We start from the raw sequence: 20938 nt of genomic DNA, 5'->3' as shown, positions 1-20938 counted from the left end.
TGGTAATAATGATTAGTGTTAGATCTAAGATCTAGATATCATATGTTCAAAAGGGCACTTTTTGTCATGGCAAGACAATTTCGAGGCACTTTCATTGTATCATACTATGATAGTAATAGAATGATCATTTAGCCTCTTTTAAAAGTTAATACCTGCTGCCTTGATTTTAAACCTTTCAATCAACCTTGTGAAATAAAGAAAAATTGTTTATATTAACAGATATTTTAAAAAAAAATCATTGGGAAAAAAGGGCATGGTGCAGCACCATGCTAGTTTGCTTTAAATTTAGCACTAATGATAGAAGGGGTCTACACCATACCACCCCCTAATAGTAATTACATGTAATTCAGTAATTATATACTAGTAGTAGTACTAGCAGTATATACTATGTAGTATTACATCAAAATGATTGTTATTTATTTATATTGTTATAATTAATTGCTAGTTAAACTGTACATGCCCCCCCCCCCCCCCCCCCCCCCAGGGCCCTTGGTTAGTGAATAAACATATATATTATTTGTAACGCATGAAAGGGCCCTTATTTGGAATTAAAAAATTATCTATTTAGTGTGGGGGGGGGGATAGACATAGATCTACTGTTATTACAGAAAAAAATGACCAGGTCCTGTGATCCCACTGAATATAGAATTGGCGAAAACTGACCATGCATTTCATTGTTTGGACCAGTCAAATCATCGGTAAAAGATGACTATGCATTTCATTGTTTGGACCGGTCAAATGATCAGTTAAAGGTGACCACACATATCATTGTTTGGACCGGTCAAATCATTGGTAAAGGGTGACCATACATATCATTGTTTGGACCGGTCAAATCATTGGTAAAGGGTGACCATACATATCATTGTTTGGACCGGTCAAATCATTGGTAAAAGATGACTATGCATTTCATTGTTTGGACTGGGTCAAATGATCAGTAAAAGATGACTATATATTTCATTGTTTGTACTGGTCAAATGATGGTTAAAGGTGACCACACATTTCATGGTTTGGACCGGTCAAAGGATCAGTTAAAGGTGACCACACATTTCATGGTTTGGACCGGTCAAAGGATCAGTTAAAGGTGACCACACATTTCATTGTTTGGACTGGTCAAATGATCGGTTAAAGGTGACCACACATTTCATTGTTTGGACCGGTCAAATGATCGGTTAAAGATGAACATACTTCATTCTTTAAACTGGTCGTATGATTGGAATTGATAGTCAGAGTTTGGAGGTGGACATGTCTAGTCGCCACTTTTTATGATGTTGTTCTGTCAATCTCTACCAGTGGCATGTGAATTTCAGAAATGCGCGTGTTTGCATGTTGTACAATCTAACTAGAATGAATCTTGTGTGAAGGAATCTTCCACTACTAATCATGGTTAGAAGAGTTGAACTCGAATACCTCGCATAAAGATAATTCAAATGTATAAACGTTTGACCACGCGTAAATATGTGTATTAAGCAATCACTATCTCTGTACTGAATCATTTACAGACTGTCCCTGTTAGTCAGGTCAGTCTGATTAAAATCAGACCCCTGGTCCCCATACTACAGGTCAGTTTGTATTGTTAAAAGGGGCCTGGTGGCCACCTTGAGGCCCCCATTGGGTCCAGTTAGGACTCGGGTGGCGAACTCCCCAGAATCTCCTGGTTTAACACATTGTCTGTACTTATCAACCAGTGATTTTTCAACATTTTTAAAAATGGTCCTGTGGCTTTCTAATTGGGAAAATTTGTCAACATTTTGATCAAATTGGGAAAACCTTGTGGTTATATTGTAAATATGCTAAATATATCAAACAAGAAATCAAACACAAATTGATGTCATTCTTTTTTTATTTTACATATTTGACTTTCTTTTCTTTAAACTCTTAAAATTTTTTGACTAATTCTTTCTAAATCATCAAGAATTGATGCGTGTCTTTGTCATGTCATACATAAACAACTCACATTGAACTTATTTTATAACAAATATGCTTTTAGCCAGTTAAATTTGGAAAAAATTGGTAATTTTTGGGAGGGGAAAGGGCCGATATTCGGACCTAAAATGGGTCTTAAAAAATCACTGTCAACACATTGTCCGTGTTACAGGTGTGTTTGTATTGCTGTAAGGGGCCTGGTGGTCTGTACTAATCAACACATTGTCCGTGTTACAGGTGATGCGGTAACGATGTCCACTTGGCCCTGCTGGTGACCGGGGAATGGACATTAATGACAACACCACAACAGGAACCAGCACCACAACAGAACAGGTAAAGTAACAAGGATTCACCCCCCCCCCCCCCCCCCCACACACAGACCCCCCTCCCATATACACACCTTCCACACACACACACAGACCCCCCACCCCCCACCCCACCCCCTCCCATATACACACCCTCCACACACACACAGCCCACCCCCCACCCCCCTCCCATATACACACCCTCCACACACACACAGAACCCCACACACACATACACAGACCCCCCCCCCCCCCCCCCCCCCCCAACACACACACACCATTCACAGGGATTTATCTAGGTTGTTTTTACTACCGGTATAAGGTACCTTTCTCCTTTGGCAACAAATGAATATTTCCCCTCCACAGATAAAAAAAAAATCCCCTTTATTTGTAAAGACTTGACAAAATTGTATAAGAATTTTCAACAAAAATCATTTTTATATATTCTAAGTCATTTTCTATAATTGTTATATGGTTGTAATAATCTGGATATTATATTCCATGGATGTCCCCCACCACCATCCCCTGGAAACTCATGACTGCATTCTAAAAAATTCCCCTTAAATATAAAATGGGTAGTAGCATCTAAATGCTGGATAAAACCCTGATATACACACCCTCCACACACACACAGAACCCACACACACAGACCCCAACCCCCCCCCACACCTTCCATTCACACACCCTCCACACACACACAGAACCCACACACACAGACCCCACCCCCCCACACCTTCCATTCACACACCCTCCACACACACACAGAACCCACACACACAGACCCCCCCCCCCCACCACACACACACACAGACCCCCCCCACACCTTCCATTCACACACCCTCCACACACACACAGAACCCACACACACAGACCCCCCCCCCCCACACACCTTCCATTCACACACCCTCCACACACACACAGAACCCACACACACAGACCCCCCCCCCCCCCACACCTTCCATTCACACACCCTCCACACACACACAGAACCCACACACGCAGACCCCCCCCCCCACCTTCCATTCACACACCCTCCACACACACACAGAACCCACACACACAGACCCCCCCCCCCCCCCACACCTTCCATTCACACACCCTCCACACACACACAGAACCCACACACACAGACCCCCCCCCCCCACACCTTCCATTCACACACCCTCCACACACACACAGAACCCACACACACAGACCCCCCCCCCCACACACACACCTTCCATTCACACACCCTCCACACACACACAGACCCCCCCCCCCCCCCCACACCTTCCATTCACACACCCTCCACACACACACAGAACCCACACACACAGACCCCCCCCACACACACACACCTTCCATTCACACACCCTCCACACACACACAGACCCCCCCCCCCCCCCACACACCTTCCATTCACACACCCTCCACACACACACAGAACCCACACACACAGACCCCCCCCCCCCACACCTTCCATTCACACACCCTCCACACACACCATCTAAACAACACATATAAGATTTCATCTGTACATGTTGTATGAAGATTATTCATAAGAATGGCCCCATCACGTCAAATGTTAACACTGGTCTGTTGAATACCATGAAATTACTGGCATATAATATGTTGCATCTAAAGTGGTTCACTGTATATTCTGAATGATTACTATAAATAATTGTTGAGTTCATAGACGATGTTCTGAAGTGGTAGAATTCTATGATCTAAAACTGCAGATATAACTCCAGAAAAAAAATCAATAACAATTCCGACCCATGGAACAAACAAAAGAGAAATATTGAATTTGGAGATTTGAGTGTGGAGATTGGGGAGAACCATAGACACAGTCATTTTCATTCATTCGCTTGTGGTGGAGAAATTGATTTACGATGCAGATTTTTTAACTCTATAAATTGCCAATATTTGACATTGATCGGAGTCTTTATGGACCTGTGATTGCAGTGTGTAAATGGCTGTCGATGGCTGGCGGTTACAGTTTTAGCTATAGGTGCTCTATTTCGGAGAGTTAATTAGGTCGGTACTTATTATTCATGCATGAAAGAGGGTCAAAATGACTGTTGTTAGCCTCCAGAGTCGGACAAAAACAATAGAGAACTTTATCAGTTTAAGGAGGTACGCTACACCAGAGAAGTGGAGGATATGTACAACAATATTTTGAAGTTGAACATTTTCAAATTTACTTTATTTTGTCAAAAAAATACACTTTTAGTAGAAGGTAATCTAAAAAAATTTAAAACCCCTACTGGACTCAAACCTGTGACCTACAGTTCAGCAGTCGGTATTCTAACCTACTGAGCTACTCGGCTCGGTATATAAATAGATAAGGAAAAGTCAAATATTGCTGATATAAATTTTTTCATCCATGTTTTTAAAGGAAGTCAGCCATTATGACAATGTAGAGTACTACCTTAAGCTATACAGAGCCAACAGGCATCTTACCATTCGGGGTGGAAACAGTTTGCTTGTAAAATTGTGACGGTGAATCTTCATAATCAAAGTTTCCTTCAACATATTGTTCAATGGTGTTATTGGTTTCTCTCTGTGAATTGTATCCTATTGAAAATATTGAATCATGGCATAAGTATTGCGCCATATCGTATTGTGAATGGAATTGCAGCCCAATAGGTATTCTATTTTGGAGATGAAGTCAGATTATACAGGGGCCAGGTTAGGCAGGTGTCGGATTATACAGGTGTCGGATTAGGTGGTGTTCTCAGAGGGAATGTACAATTCTGTTCATTAAATCACCACAACATGCAGTCACTTTGTGTTATACCATTGTCATGTATGGTGGTCATCCGATAATAGAAGCTAACAAGACTAATCTTCTCACTGAAAAAAAAAATAAACGGAGGGAAAAAAACCCAACTGTAGTCTCCTCTGCGTTTGTTCAGTAAAAGCTGCTTAGCAACGTCATAGACCAAGGCATCTAGGATGTATTTATGTACAGGTAGAATAAGATCTAAAATAAAAATGCCGTGTTTTTGTTAACCCAATCGACCCAAAATTATATCCCCTACGCTAGAATATTTCTAACATATTGATTAAAGAAACATTTTTTTTGAGTTTGCGCTTGAAATTACTTTTTGGGTAATTCATATCAAAGCATATTCAAATCTTTACATTTAACTGTGAAAAAAGAACTCTCATGTTCAATTTAATAATATATACTTCAATTTTTCTGTGAACTGGTTGAAATTATACCCCATTAGTCCGACTGGACTGGTGATATAAAAAGTTAGCTTCAAGCCCTGCCTGGAGATTGTTATTGGAATGCTTACTGGGTATTTTATACTCTGAAAATAAAGTTAAAAAAAAAATTATTTTCTACCCATCTCCTCTAATTTTTTACTTGAATGTTAGCAGAAACCAGATAATTTATATTTTTGGCCTAACTTTAAGTTCCATTGGATAGAAGAAGAAATAATCCATGGTAACATTTACCTAATTACAATGTAGCTACTTAATTAACGAGTTCAAGACCAGACCTTTATTATTTTTCCTTGAACCCTTAGAGCCACATGCATTGTTATTATGATATTGACCTACTTTGTCATAATACCAACCTGCATTGAAATATAATATCGACCTGCATTAATATGATATCAACATGTATTGATAATTGACCCTTGGAGCCACATGAGTTGAAACTTAGGCAATATGACCTTGGTTGTTATAATAAGACCTTGGTTGTTATGATATTGACCTGTATTGTCATAATATTGACCTGTGGAGCTATATGGCAGAGTTGATACTTTAACTCTAGGGCAACATGACATCGGTTATGGGGTCACTGGTAGTAAAATTCTGATTCACAGAATGAGTCACTAATTGAAACAACAGTGAAGTGAATAATGACTTGGTGTCCATTGCAAGATTAGATTGGAATTCATGCACCATTATAAATAGATACAGTCTGTTTTGTGGAGTTTGTGGAGGGTTATAGCCATCAGGATCACATTAACAATAGAAGTTATTGTTAATTCAGACTAATGGGATCCTGTCCGCAGTTATTAACACACAAACAATAGTTAACAGTAGAAGTTATTGTTAATTCAGACTAATGGGATCCTGTCAATAGTTATTAATATACAAGTTATATATAGAGGTTATTAATGTACACAAACAATAGAACATTTGTACAAGTTATATATAGAGGTTATTAATGTACACAAACAATAGAACATTTGTACAAGTTATGTATAGAGGTTATTAATGTACAAACAACAGAACATTTGTACAAGTTATATATAGAGGTTATTAATGTACAAACAATAGAACATTTGTACAAGTTATGTATAGAGGTTATTAATGTACACACACAATAGAACATTTGTACAGGTTATATATCAGGGGTCGAAATTAACTTTTTCTACCACAGGCTAATTTTAGCCTGTGGGTAAAAAATCAACAGGCTAAAATGAAAACCTACAAGCTAAAATAAAAATAATGAAACAGTGTTCTTTTTATATATATTTTTTTTCAATCAATGATTTTCCCCATCATTACTGAGCCTAGTGGGTCAACAGGCAGCGTTTGGACAAGACACTAAGTTACGTAAGTCATATGGTGCAATGTCTAGGTCTCTTGATTATCGCACCTCTAGCAATCTAATCCACAACTTGTTTACCGCAGGTCTAGATCCAGTCTTCCAATTTCATGCCACATCAGGGTTATCACTTGTGATTTTTTAAAACGAATACAGGACTCAGGGTTTTATAAGCAGCACGATCACGAGTCCTATGACTTTTTTGATAATCGTTTACGCGGTGAGAAATGCACCCGTGTCGTCACTACAACCCGACCTCAATATGACAATAAATTTAGATAGGACATTCCCATGATTCTGATAAAAATAACTACCGGAAGACTTGGTAAAACATAGACTCCGATATTTTTTGTAGATAAATGAATAACAAAAACATCATACTTGGAATTATTCAATTTAATCACCCCTATAGGTAATCAGTTGCTGTGGTTCTATTACATCTTTCAAATCAGCATATTTGCAGCATTATTTCTCAAATAAGTGATAGATATATATATATATATATATATATGTATATATATGTATGTATATGTTTATTTTTCCCCCAATGATATCGTGTGTGTATTTTATGTATATATTTTGTTATCTATTTTTCTATTCTCTCGTTTATCTGTCTGTGAATATGTTTTATACAGGACCACAATGTAAACTAGTCATTTGTACTAATTGTGCTATCCTGTCTAAATAAAAGAATTTATTATTATTATTATTATTACAGGACTCGTGGCACATGTCGATATGCGATGTCTGATCTCTAAAGCATTTGTTTGACTCCGAGTTTCTTAAAAAATCATAAAAGAAAAATCCGGATAAAAACGGTTATTTAAAAGTTTGAGAAAAGTGAATAGCGCATCACCGTATAAAACGGATACGATGCGATCATGGTTTGTAAATCACCACTCGCTAAGATTTTCGAGTGTCCATTATTTTTACTCGCTATTTTTCAAATGTACTCGCATTTTGCGAGTATTTCTCGCTAATTTCGAGCCCTGTATATAGAGGTTATTAATGTACAAACAATAGAACATTTGTACAAGTTATATATAGAGTTTATTAATGTACACAGACAATAGAACATTTGTACAAGTTATATATAGAGTTTATTAATGTACACAGACAATAGAACATTTGTACAAGTTATATATAGAGGTTATTAATGTACAAACAATAGAACATTTGTACAAGTTATATATAGAGATTATTAATGTACACAGACAATAGAACATTTGTACAAGTTATATATAGAGATTATTAATGTACAAACAATAGAACATTTGTACAAGTTATATATAGAGGTTATTAATGTACACAGACAATAGAACATTTGTACAAGTTATATATAGAGGTTATTAATGTACAAACAATAGAACATTTGTACAAGTTATATATAGAGGTTATTAATGTACACAGACAACAGAACATTTGTACAAGTTATATATAGAGGTTATTAATGTACACACACAATAGAACATTTGTACAAGTTATATATAGAGATTATTAATGTACAGACAATAGAACATTTGTACAAGTTATATATAGAGATTATTAATGTACAGACAACAGAACATTTGTACAAGTTATATATAGAGATTATTAATGTACAAACAATAGAACATTTGTACAAGTTATATATAGAGATTATTAATGTACACAGACAACAGAACATTTGTACAAGTTATATATAGAGATTATTAATGTACACAGACAATAGAACATTTGTACAAGTTATATATAGAGATTATTAATGTACACACACAATAGAACATTTGTACAAGTTATATATAGAGATTATTAATGTACAAACAATAGAACATTTGTACAAGTTATGTATAGAGGTTATTAATGTACAGACAATAGAACATTTGTACAAGTTATATATAGAGATTATTAATGTACACACACAATAGAACATTTGTACAAGTTATATATAGAGATTATTAATGTACAAACAATAGAACATTTGTACAAGTTATATATAGAGATTATTAATGTACAAACAATAGAACATTTGTACAAGTTATATATAGAGGTTATTAATGTACACACACAATAGAACATTTGTACAAGTTATATATAGAGATTATTAATGTACAAACAATAGAACATTTGTACAAGTTATATATAGAGATTATTAATGTACAAACAATAGAACATTTGTACAAGTTATATATAGAGGTTATTAATGTACACACACAATAGAACATTGGTACAAGTTATATATAGAGATTATTAATGTACAAACAACAGAACATTTGTACAAGTTATATATAGAGATTATTAATGTACAAACAATAGAACATTTGTACAAGTTATATATAGAGGTTATTAATGTACACACACAATAGAACATTTGTACAAGTTATATATAGAGAGATTATTAATGTACACAGACAATAGAACATTTGTACAAGTTATATATAGAGGTTATTAATGTACAGACAATAGAACATTTGTACAAGTTATATATATACTTTCTTCTGCTCTGGAGGTTGCAGTGATTCAAAAATATAAAGAGTTTCAGAGACTGAGATTAATTGTCAGAGTTCAAAGTTCAGATTGAAATTTTCTGACGATGGATAAAGACTAATTTTCCTGTTGTTCCTTTATTTCCTGAAGACATTGTCTTGTGTTCTCTGAAGCTAGCTAGATCTTTCATATTGATTTTTTTCCTCTCCACACTGGTTGAATGTATATATATGTACAGAGACAGACTTTCCTCTTTTTGCTGAAGACAGAAACATGAATATTTATATAACTGTGGTGCTACATATTCGTTTGGCGATGTCATTTCCCTCTGGAGAGTGGAGGTCGACTTTCAATTTACATGTAAATCTGGACAATACTGTCCAGGGAAGGCTATTAATTCTCTCATACATTGAACGAGTTCTTACAGCAGCAGTTCTACCGTAATATTGTCAATTTCTAGCGACTAGCAGGGACTGTGTGATATATATATATACAGTTGTCTGTCAGAAAGTTTTAACAAGGCCAAAGAAAGCAAAATGTTTGTTGCTATTACTTACACACTAAATCATCACAACACTGAAAGCCTTACGGAGCGTTAAATGAAGCATCAGGACGATCCAACCTAGTTTTTGTAATAATTTAACAAACAGCTGTTATTGTTGTTCTTGTCGGTTCCTTTTTATTTCCGTGCAGAATTACAGGTATACTGTCCACACTAATGGGGCCCCCTTCCAGGTATCTGGCTAGCTGCGCATGCAATATTAGTGGCAGATCTCACCTCAGATAAAAACAGCCAGATAGAAACTAAGAAAAGAGGATCTTGAATTGTAATAAAAAATATCCAAATAAAAAAGGAAACAATTTTTAGATTTTTTAATTCAAGTTAATTTTTGTGGGACAGTCTGCAAAGGACAAATAAACAATATCTAAATTTAGGCCCAAAGTTTTGATAAATGAAACTGCATGTATTTAAGCATATGTTCACCAGGTTTTCACGCAGGTTAGATGTGTAGCGGTCAGCAGGTTAGATGTGTAGTGGTCAGCAGGTTAGATGTGTAGCAGTCAGCAAGTTAGGTGTGTAGCGGTCAGCAGGTTAGATGTGTAGTGATCAGCAGGTTAGATGTGTAGCGGTCAGCAAGTTAGATGTGTAGCGGTCAGCAAGTTAGATGTGTAGCGGTCAGCAGGTTAGATGTGTAGTGGTCAGCAGGTTAGATGTGTAGCGGTCAGCGGGTTAGATGTGTAGCGGTCAGCAGGTTAGATGTGTAGCGATCAGCAGGTTAGATGTGTAGCGGTCAGCAGGTTAGATGTGTAGCAGTCAGCAGGTTAGATGTGTAGCAGTCAGCAAGTTAGATGTGTAGCGGTCAGCAGGTTAGATGTGTAGTGATCAGCGGGTTAGATGTGTAGCGGGTTAGATGTGTAGCAGTCAGCAAGTTAGATGTGTAGCGGTCAGCAAGTTAGATGTGTTGCGGTCAGCAAGTTAGATGTGTAGTGGTCAGCAAGTTAGATGTGTAGCGGTCAGCAGGTTAGATGTGTAGCGGTCAACAGGTTAGATGTGTAGCGGTCAGCAGGTTAGATGTGTAGTGGTCAGCAAGTTAGATGTGTAGTGATCAGCAAGTTAAATGTGTAGTGGTCAGATGGATTAGATATGTAGCGATCAGACTCAGGTTCAATCATTGGTGACCATGCAGATAGCTCAGTAGATCACCTAACTAAAAATTCAGGGGCCTGGGTTGAAATCCTGGTCAGATCTATTGTATGTTTTCCCTCTCTGTTTACAGTTACGTCCCAGATTTTAAAGAACTGAACCAAACTTCAGCAACGTTATAAATTTCTGGACATCTTGATATAAATTTGACGGCCAGAACTTACACGGCTTGTAGCGTCAGTAGTTTTGGTGATGAAATACAAAATTCTAGACATTGTGCTGTAATTTGACAGCCATAACACACACGCCTTTATAGTGTCATTAGTTTTGGTGATGAAATACAAAATTCTCGACATCGCGCTGTAATTTGACAGCCAAAACAAGACCGCATTCAGACTATTGGCTGTCTGTTACAATCTGGGAGGAAATGCTCTATGTAATGGCAGCTAGTTATTAAGAATCGGTCCGATCAATACAGTTACAAAAGAGGGGGGGGGAGGGGGGATGTTATAGATTTTTTCCTTGTGTGTGATCTCCTTCTCTCCCTGTGTCCTATAAACGCTGCAGTGTATCAAAAGCATGCCATTGTCAGATAGGTACACAGCATTAAGATTCGATGCATCAGGGGATTATTACAGGTGTATTTAAAGAGGAATGCGAGTACACCAGAGAAATTTGATACATGGATTATATATACATATACATATATCAAATTATATATATATATATATATATATATATATATATATATATATATATATATATATATATAATCCAAATAGAAAGAGTTGATATCACAAAGTCAAAATAATTCAATAAAAAAAGCAGGAAAATATACAGTTCCAAAATATATTTAAATCACTAGCGCTTTCTGGATTTTAACATCCATCCTCAGGTGAATACAAATTAATAATGATTATTAATTTGTATTCACCTGAGGATGGATGTTAAAATCCAGAAAGCGCTAGTGATTTAAATATATTATGGAACTGTATATTTTCCTGCTTTTTTTATTGAATTATATATATATATATATTATATATTACATATAGGCCTACATACAACATTATTTTGAAATTGAAAACATTCAAATTTATTTTATTTAGTCAAAAAAAAAAAAATGCAGTTTTGAAAGTATTCTGGAAAAAAAAAACAATTTGAAAATTCCTCTTGCTGTAGTCGACAGAAATGAAAGTGAAATATAAATGTTAAAAATGAAAGTGAAATGTAAATGTTAAAAATGAAAGTGAAATGTAAATGTTAAAAATGAAAGGTAAATAAATTCCCGTTTTAAGAAATACCTGAGGATATGAATAGCAATGCTTTCACGCCAGCATACTTTTTATATTAAAGCGCTAAAATGCGAAAATTTATTTCTTAAATTGAGTTGAATAGTATAAATTCTTGCATTGTCAGAAATGTTCAAGAGTAAAACCTTTGAATTGACAATATTTGTCAGAAAATTTATATATCAATCTTCGAAGTTGGTTCAGGTTTTGAATTCTGGGATCTCTTAATCCCCCCTCCCCCTATCCATCCATCCCTCCCCCCCCCCCCCCCCCCCCCCCACACACACCCGTGTGTGATATTATGTCATGTATACAGAACAGAGTACCACTATATTCAACCCAGTGTAATAAAAAAAATAACATAAAAAAGAACAGTGTATGATTTATTAGTCCACAATTGCAATTAACAAAGAGATTAAAGCCTTGACTTTTAGTGAATGACTGGAACAAAAGGAATTTAAATTATTAACAATAGAATATACTAGCGATAAGGTAAGAGTGAGTTAGGTCCGAGCGAAACAAATGGGAAAAATGTTCAGTCTACTACAATGTTCTGAATTTGTTGTCCCCCTCATCCATCCAATCTCTCCCCTCCCCACACTCCTACCCCCACACTCCTTCATCCTCATCCTGCTCTCCTACCCCCCCTCCCCACCCCTGGCACTCCTAACCCCCACACTCCTTCATCCTCCCCCTGCTCTTTAAACCCACCCCCCCACCCACACACACACACTCTTACCCCCCACTCCTACCCCCCCCCCCCCCCCCCTGCACTCCTATTACTCCCACACTCAATCCTTCCCCTGCTCTCATACCCCCCTCCCCCCCACACACACTCTTACCCCCTCCCCACTCCTTCATCCTCCCCCTGCTCTCCTACCCCCCCCCCCTCACACTCCTTATCCCCCCCCCTCCCCCGGACTTCTCATCCCCCATGAAACATTTTCTGAATTTGTTGTCTTGATCGATTGTTGTAGATAATACTGTAGTCAGAATTTTCAGGAGAACCCCCTCCTCTTGGTATGCTGTTTCTGAGAGTGATTCACTGCAGATGTGAAATGCCTGACATATTGTGTAATGCAGTGCTTACAAACATACTACATGTTTTTACCACTGTAGCTGCATTTAGTAACAGCTGATCCAGCTGATCATAAAGCAGAGTTTGATGTTCATGCTGAGAGCCAGCTGACATCACAGATCCATGAATTCATATTCAGAATCTGCACCTGGGCATTTTAATTGGGAAAGGGAAAATAATTGTTTCAAAATAACAAGCTCGTGTTGAAAATTTTATGTTTCCTGTCTTGGTGAAAACGTTACACGTTTTTTGTTTGTAACATTAACTTGATTTTGAAATGACGGGCTCTGTATATCAGAGTGATGTAGATTTTTTTATCCATGCTAATTCTGATCATCGTGAGATTACATGGTATTCGTTACAATAGGTTCAGAAATACACCCTTTCACGGCGGGCATGACCGGTCGACATGGGATGCTTACTCCTCCTTGGCACCTGATCCCACCTCTGGTGTATTCAGGGGTCCGTGTTTGCCCAACTATCCATTTCTGTATTATTTATAGGAGTTATGAGATTGGTCACTGTTTGTTAGTTAGGCCAATTCAACTTAATTGACAGATGATCATCCCTGCAGGTTTCTTACGTTCTTACGGGTGTAAATCTTGATCATCCCCGCAGGTTTCTTACGTTCTTACGGGTGTAAATCTTGATCATCCCCGCAGGTTTCTTACGTTCTTACGGGTGTAAATCTGGAAGAAGTTTGGTATCTTATAGTGAGGGTTCTTTAACGTGCCAACGCCTGCCATGACATATCTGAAAGACCCTTGACTCTCCATTGTAAATGCCAAGGGTTTGGTGAAAGAGCAATCACTATATATATATTTACATTTTGGACCAGACTGGAATTTAAACCATGGTCCCCCTGAATGTCAGATACGCTACAGTGTCATGTACTATAAACTTATGATCTGTACTTAAACTAGTCATGTACTATAAACTTATGATCTGTACTTAAACTAGTCATGTACTATAAACTTATGATCTGTACTTAAACTAGTCATGTACTATAAACTTATGATCTGTACTTAAACTAGTCATGTACTATAAACTTATGATCTGTACTTAAACTAGTCATGTACTATAAACTTATGATCTGTACTTAAACTAGTCATGTACTATAAACTTATGATCTGTACTTAAACTAGGCTTACTGCCACAATACGCACAGGACTCAATGTCATGTACTATAAACTTATGATCTGTACTTAAACTAGGCTTACTGCCACCATACATACAGGACTCAATAAGAACAGCGATGTACTATAAACTTATGATCTGTACTTAAACTAGGCTTACTGCCACCATACGTACAGGACTCAATAAGAACAGCGATGTACTATAAACTTATGATCTGTACTTAAACTAGGCTTACTGCCACCATACGCACAGGACTCAATAAGAACAGCGATGTACTATAAACTTATGATCTGTACTTAAACTAGGCTTACTGCCACCATACGTACAGGACTCAATAAGAACAGCGATGTACTATAAACTTATGATCTGTACTTAAACTAGGCTTACTGCCACCATACGCACAGGACTCAATAAGAACAGCGATGTACTATAAACTTATGATCTGTACTTAAACTAGGCTTACTGCCACCATACGCACAGGACTCAATAAGAACAGCGATGTACTATAAACTTATGATCTGTACTTAAACTAGGCTTACTGCCACCATACGTACAGGACTCAATAAGAACAGCGATGTACTATAAACTTATGATCTGTACTTAAACTAGGCTTACTGCCACCATACGTACAGGACTCAATAAGAACAGCGATGTACTATAAACTTATGATCTGTACTTAAACTAGGCTTACTGCCACCATACGTACAGGACTCAATAAGAACAGCGATGTACTATAAACTTATGATCTGTACTTAAACTAGGCTTACTGCCACAATACGCACAGGACTCAATAAGAACAGCGATGTACTATAAACTTATGATCTGTACTTAAACTAGGCTTACTGCCACCATACGTACAGGACTCAATAAGAACAGCGATGTACTATAAACTTATGATCTGTACTTAAACTAGGCTTACTGCCGCAATACGCACAGGACTCAATAAGAACAGCGATGTACTATAAACTTATAATCTGTACTTAAACTAGGCTTACTGCCGTAATACGTACAGGACTCAATAAGAACAGCGATGTACTATAAACTTATGATCTGTATTTAAACTAGGCTTACTGCCGTAATACGTACAGGACTCAATAAGAACAGCGATATCGGGCACTCCAGGTACGCTATGAAAACAGAATACATATGATCAGAAAACAAAAACCATATGATAATGATAGACACGTATTCCTTAATGCTAGAGTCTCACGCTGAGAGATAGGTTATAAAGTCATTAGTGCTGTCCAATCTCTGCAGCAGACAGTTGTAAAACAGACTTGAACTTTGATGTAACTGAGTTTATTACTGAACTGTAACATGTATATATATACATATATATTATAGGAGTTATGAGATTGGTCACTGTTCGTTATCTTCACTTTTATAAGAGTTATGAGATTGATCACTGTTCGTTATCTTCACCTTTATAGGAGTTATGAGATTGATCACTGCTCGTTATCTTCACCTTTCATTACATACTTGACCTTTGAAAAAAAAAACTTTATCTGAGATCATCTGCATACTGGACCAGGGTTTGACACTAAGGCACGTCCGACCGACCGAGTCTACTAAATGATGGTTCCGGTCGGGTAAAATGTCGATTTACTAGTCCGACTGGTCGTGTTGAAAAAATAAACAAGAAACTTTAAAACAATAAGATTGTAAAGAGTTTGTGAGCAATTTTGAACTGCGTGATGACATAATCTTTATTTCTATTTCTAATACATAAGTCGCGATCGGAAGTGATGTTTTACGACATCTGCTCGATGGGTGTAAAGTTATGTTTCGGATAAATAGATATAAATTGAATTCATTTGAAAAAAAAACATTTATTTGAATTAGATATAAGAAAGTGTTTATCAAATTAATAAATTACGTCGTAAAGAGCCATTTTTCGGTGTTGACATATGTGCGGGAATGTCTCTATATATTCAAATACGACGTCTCGTCCTCAAGGAAAGATGTCCCAAGAAAGGAAAGGAAAAGGTTGGGAAGAAACAAAGCAGGGCTTATGAAATAGAAATTTAAAAAAAAACGGTTGAGATCATTTCATTCTAAATGGACTAAAGAATTCCCGTGCCGAGTAGAATTTAACAAAACAGAAAATGTGTTTGAAAATTAAAGCATATCAAATTGATTGACGAGACTGATGTTTTTGAGACAATCAAATAAGGATTAGTTCAAACTTAAAGAGACACTACAGCTCATTTTGCGCAAAAATCATGAAATGACAATTTTCCCAGCGCTTTCTCAATTTTTGTTGCATTGTTGAAAGTATGAACTTTGCGAAAATAACACTTATCTAAAGTTAAAAATTATCGTTTTAACGTAAAAATTAATACTTTTTGATGGCCTATACACAAAATATTGAGTCTCCTCCTTTCAGTCTTCAGACGCATGCGCATAGACAGTAAACAGTGCAGCATGTCGTCCAGAGAGAGAAAGTGTAGTTGATAGATCTAGAATTTGACAGATTCTGTGAGAAAAGAGGTAAAATTAGAATGAGATAAAACTCATACGTGAAATAAAGTTTACCTTGGTATCAGTTTGACCGTTGGAAAACAAAGAGCTCGGAGAAACACATGTAACTCAGTGGCGGATCTAGGATTTCCGAAGAGGGGTGTGAAAGTCAAAGGTTAGCCAAAGTAATCGGCCATTCTGGTGCAAAATTTGGATTTTCATTCACAATCTGTGGGGTAAAAAGGGAGGGGGATCCTGGCCCCCTAAATCTGTCATTGAGACTAGCTGCGAAGACACCACGTTTAAAAGTAGGTGCTATTTTTATCTGAACACGACACGTGTTAGTTGTAAAAACATCGGTCAGTGGGAACATGGAAGGTTTCTTTTGAAATATGATTTATAATTACTTATTATAAGGAGCAGGAAATAATCGTATACTTGAAAGGCGAGTGTGGACCCCCTTGAAGGGGAATTTAAATAATTTCCTACAGAACACCTTTGCTGTCATTCAAAACCATGTGATGTAAATAAGCATTCAAAAGTCCGAGTCAGCATGAAGAAACCTTTGAATTCCGAACGATCTTCAAAGCGCAGTTGAGAGTAAATTGATGCATCCCAATTGTTCAAAATTGTCAGTATCGATATGAAATTTATCATTTTATCAATACATGGTTTTAAAAACACTTTATTAAAATGTGGAAAATGAGCTGTAGTGTCTCTTTAATGTTTGTCATTAGAAGTAAGTAATTAAATATGGAGAAACTATCACTTTTTTCTGTACAGTTGGTCAGGGCTAGTGGATGTAAGGTCAGGTCTATTAAAATTCATTTGAAGTAACCCGACTGGTCTAGTGCTCAAAAAAGTAAATGTCAAACCCTGTTGACATGTTTTAGTTGGTCATCATGTTTGAACAGACTGTTACAAAGTGAAGGTGTTGAAGGTGAATTTACTTGACTCTCTATAACCAGGTTTATGTTGAAGGTGAATTTACCTGACTGTCTATAACCAGGTTTATGTTGAAGGTGACCATTTCATAAAACCATGATCAGATCCCCTCCCCTCCTCCCCCCCCCCCCCCCTTACATCTCATTGATGATGCCTACATCTGTCAACGAGTCCAAATTAATATTTTGTCTTAATTCATCATACTCCCAAGATGAAACATCCACCTGTGAACAGGTTAAATGTATATAGAGATGAAATATCCAATGTTAAGAGGATACAGAGATGAAATATCCACATTTTAAGTGGATATAGAGATGAAATATTCACCTTTTAAGTGGATGTAGAGATGAAATATCCACATTTTAAGTGGATGTAGAGATGAAATATCCACCTTTTAAGTGGATGTAGAAATGAAACATTCACCCATGACGTGGATATAGAGACGAAATATCCGCCTGTTAAGTGGATGTAAACATGAAATATTCACCTCGTTAAGTGGATATAGAAATGAAATAGAGATGAAATATCTGCCTGTTAAGTGGTTTATAGACATGAAATGGTCACCTGTTAAGTGGTTTACAGACATGAAATGGTCAAGTGGTTTATAGACATGAAATGGTCACCTGTTAAGTGGTTTACAGACATGAAATGGTCACCTGTTAAGCGGTTTATAGCCATGAAATGATCAAGTGGTTTATAGACATGAATTGGTCACCTGTTAAGTGGTTTACAGACATGAAATGATCAAGTGGTTTATAGACATGAAATGGTCACCTGTTAAGCGGTTTATAGCCATGAAATGATCAAGTGGTTTATAGACATGAATTGGTCACCTGTTAAGTGGTTTACAGACATGAAATGATCAAGTGGTTTATAGACATGAATTGGTCACCTGTTAAGCGGTTTATAGCCATGAAATGATCAAGTGGTTTATAGACATGAATTGGTCACCTGTTAAGTGGTTTACAGACATGAAATGGTCAAGTGGTTTATAGACATGAATTGGTCACCTGTTAAGCGGTTTATAGCCATGAAATGATCAAGTGGTTTATAGACATGAATTGGTCACCTGTTAAGTGGTTTACAGACATGAAATGGTTAAGTGGTTTATAGACATGAATTGGTCACCTGTTAAGTGGTTTACAGACATGAAATGGTCACCTGTTAAGTGGTTTAAAGACATAAAATAGTCACCTGTTAAGTGGTTTTAGACATGAAATAGTCACCTGTTAAGTGGTTTACAGACATAAAATAGTCACCTGTTAAGTGGTTTTTAGACATGAAATGGTCACCTGTTAAGTGGTTTACAGACATGAAATGGTCACCTGTTAAGCGGTTTACAGAGATCTGATGAAGAAGAGGCTTGCTATGCAAATATTGATTGTAACCCATTCACTGTGCTGCAGTAATGAAAATAATAGCAGAGTTTTTTATTGATTCCTAGTCAGAGTAAAGCCTGCAGTGTAACATAACCTTATTAAATGTCTCTCCATAATCGCAATTCCTGATAGTGCCCACATAATGCTCCAGTTTCTGTTCATGTGTTGTATACATTTTATGACCGCTGCTGCCTGCTGAAATGCATTTTGTTGTGTTGTTTTAACTGGAGTTTACATGGCTGTACAGTTTTCTTATGTTTTTCAACTGGAGTTAATATGACTAGAATATTTTGTGTTTTTCAACTGGAATTAACATGGCTGTAGAATATTTGGTGATTTTCAACTGGAATTAACATTAGCTATAGAATTTCTTGTGTTTTCAACTGCATGGAGTTAACATGACTTTAAATTTTGTTTTATGTGTGTTTTTCAACTGGATTTAACATGGCTGTGGAGTTTTCTTGTGTTTTTTAAATGAAGTAAACATGGCTGTAGATATAATGATACAATGATCGAGTGTTTAGACAATTTCTGTATTATAGAACATAAGATATTTTGGTGTCTTGGGATTGAGATCAAAACATACACACTTCCTTGATGTGAGAATAATGAGAATAACATCCTTGTTCTGAGATCAATACTTCCTTGTTCTGAGATCAATACTTCCTTGTTCTGAGATCAATACTTCCTTGTTTATAGAACAATACTTCCTTGTGAGATCAATATTTCTTAACAACTCTGAGATCAACAATGTCTTATTCTAAGATCAACATTTCCTTGTTCTGATCTTAACAGCTCTGAGATTAACATTTCCTTAATTTTTCTGAGATCAACAATTTCTTGTTCTGAGATCAATAGTTACTTCCTTGTTTTGAGATCAATAGTTACTTCCTTGTTTCGAGATCAATAGTTACTTCCTTGTTTCGAGATCAGTTGCCAGTGTGAAATAAGAATCGTCTGTATACACACTCAGATGCATTAGCAATCAATTGTGTGCACCAGCTGCAGTGGATGGAAAAAAGAACTTGGGGAATTAATCATTGATCTGTGTGCAGAGAATGTCTTCCTCCAATATTCCTCCGCATCTAATGGCGGATGAGGAATGGGAATCTTGCGTAAACATTTTCTTTTGATTCGATGACGGCTTGACAGTGCTGTAGCAACCTCTCAGTCAGTGTTGAGGAGCAAACTGAGATTTGGTCCTCCTTGATTTTAAAATCAAAGACGAAAATTTTATTTGTTTAAAAGTTGTTTCACTCTAAATCTTGAATGCTATAATCATGTGTTTGGTGAATGAACTTTTGACCTACATGGATGAATGACTTGATAACTGTGTTGCTATGGTTACTGTTTTGTGTTTGGTATTTTACGTTGTCGTTGGTTACGTGGTTGTTGACGTTTCCCCGCGTCCTGGAACCTCTGCTGCTGTATATCCTGTATAGTTTTACCACACTAGATATGAAGGTGAGACACCGATCATTATGCGGGGCCACTTGTTTTTTTTTCGTGTTTTTTTTTTTGCAGTGCATTGCATTATTCATGAGAAGATACACAGAGCCATCACAGGATTATAGAAATTGAATCTAAAAATGTTGAAGATAGTTCTGGCAAACAATTGCTAATGTGTTGTTTGCATTATCAGTGTAAACATTTTTGAGATAATTCAGACCCTAAATACAGTGACAGCTGTCTAACCCGACACCTGTATAATCCGACACCTGTACAATCCGACAACTATATAATATGACACCTGTATAAC

At 36.8% G+C, this 20938-nt stretch overlaps 1 protein-coding gene across 2 annotated transcripts in view; it reads left to right on the top strand.

The window, feature by feature from the left end:
• The window catches only part of LOC125661855 (uncharacterized), a 46414-nt gene that overhangs the window by 667 nt on the left and 24809 nt on the right, over nucleotides 1–20938 (top strand). The window contains exon 2 of one of the 2 annotated variants that reach the window (XM_048893977.2): nucleotides 2161–2256. In XM_048893977.2, coding sequence (XP_048749934.2) covers nucleotides 2206–2256 — 51 coding nt within the window. In that variant the 5' untranslated portion in view covers nucleotides 2161–2205. Of the gene's footprint in view, nucleotides 1–2160; nucleotides 2257–20099; nucleotides 20644–20938 lie in introns of those variants that run through there. The other variant, XM_056146686.1, reaches the window with a different exon arrangement.

This window comes from Ostrea edulis, chromosome 8, assembly GCF_947568905.1.
Source record: "Ostrea edulis chromosome 8, xbOstEdul1.1, whole genome shotgun sequence".
Lineage (NCBI taxonomy): Eukaryota > Metazoa > Mollusca > Bivalvia > Ostreida > Ostreidae > Ostrea > Ostrea edulis.
The sequence above is the reverse complement of the archived record's forward strand: the minus strand, read 5'-3'. Positions and strand labels throughout refer to the sequence as shown.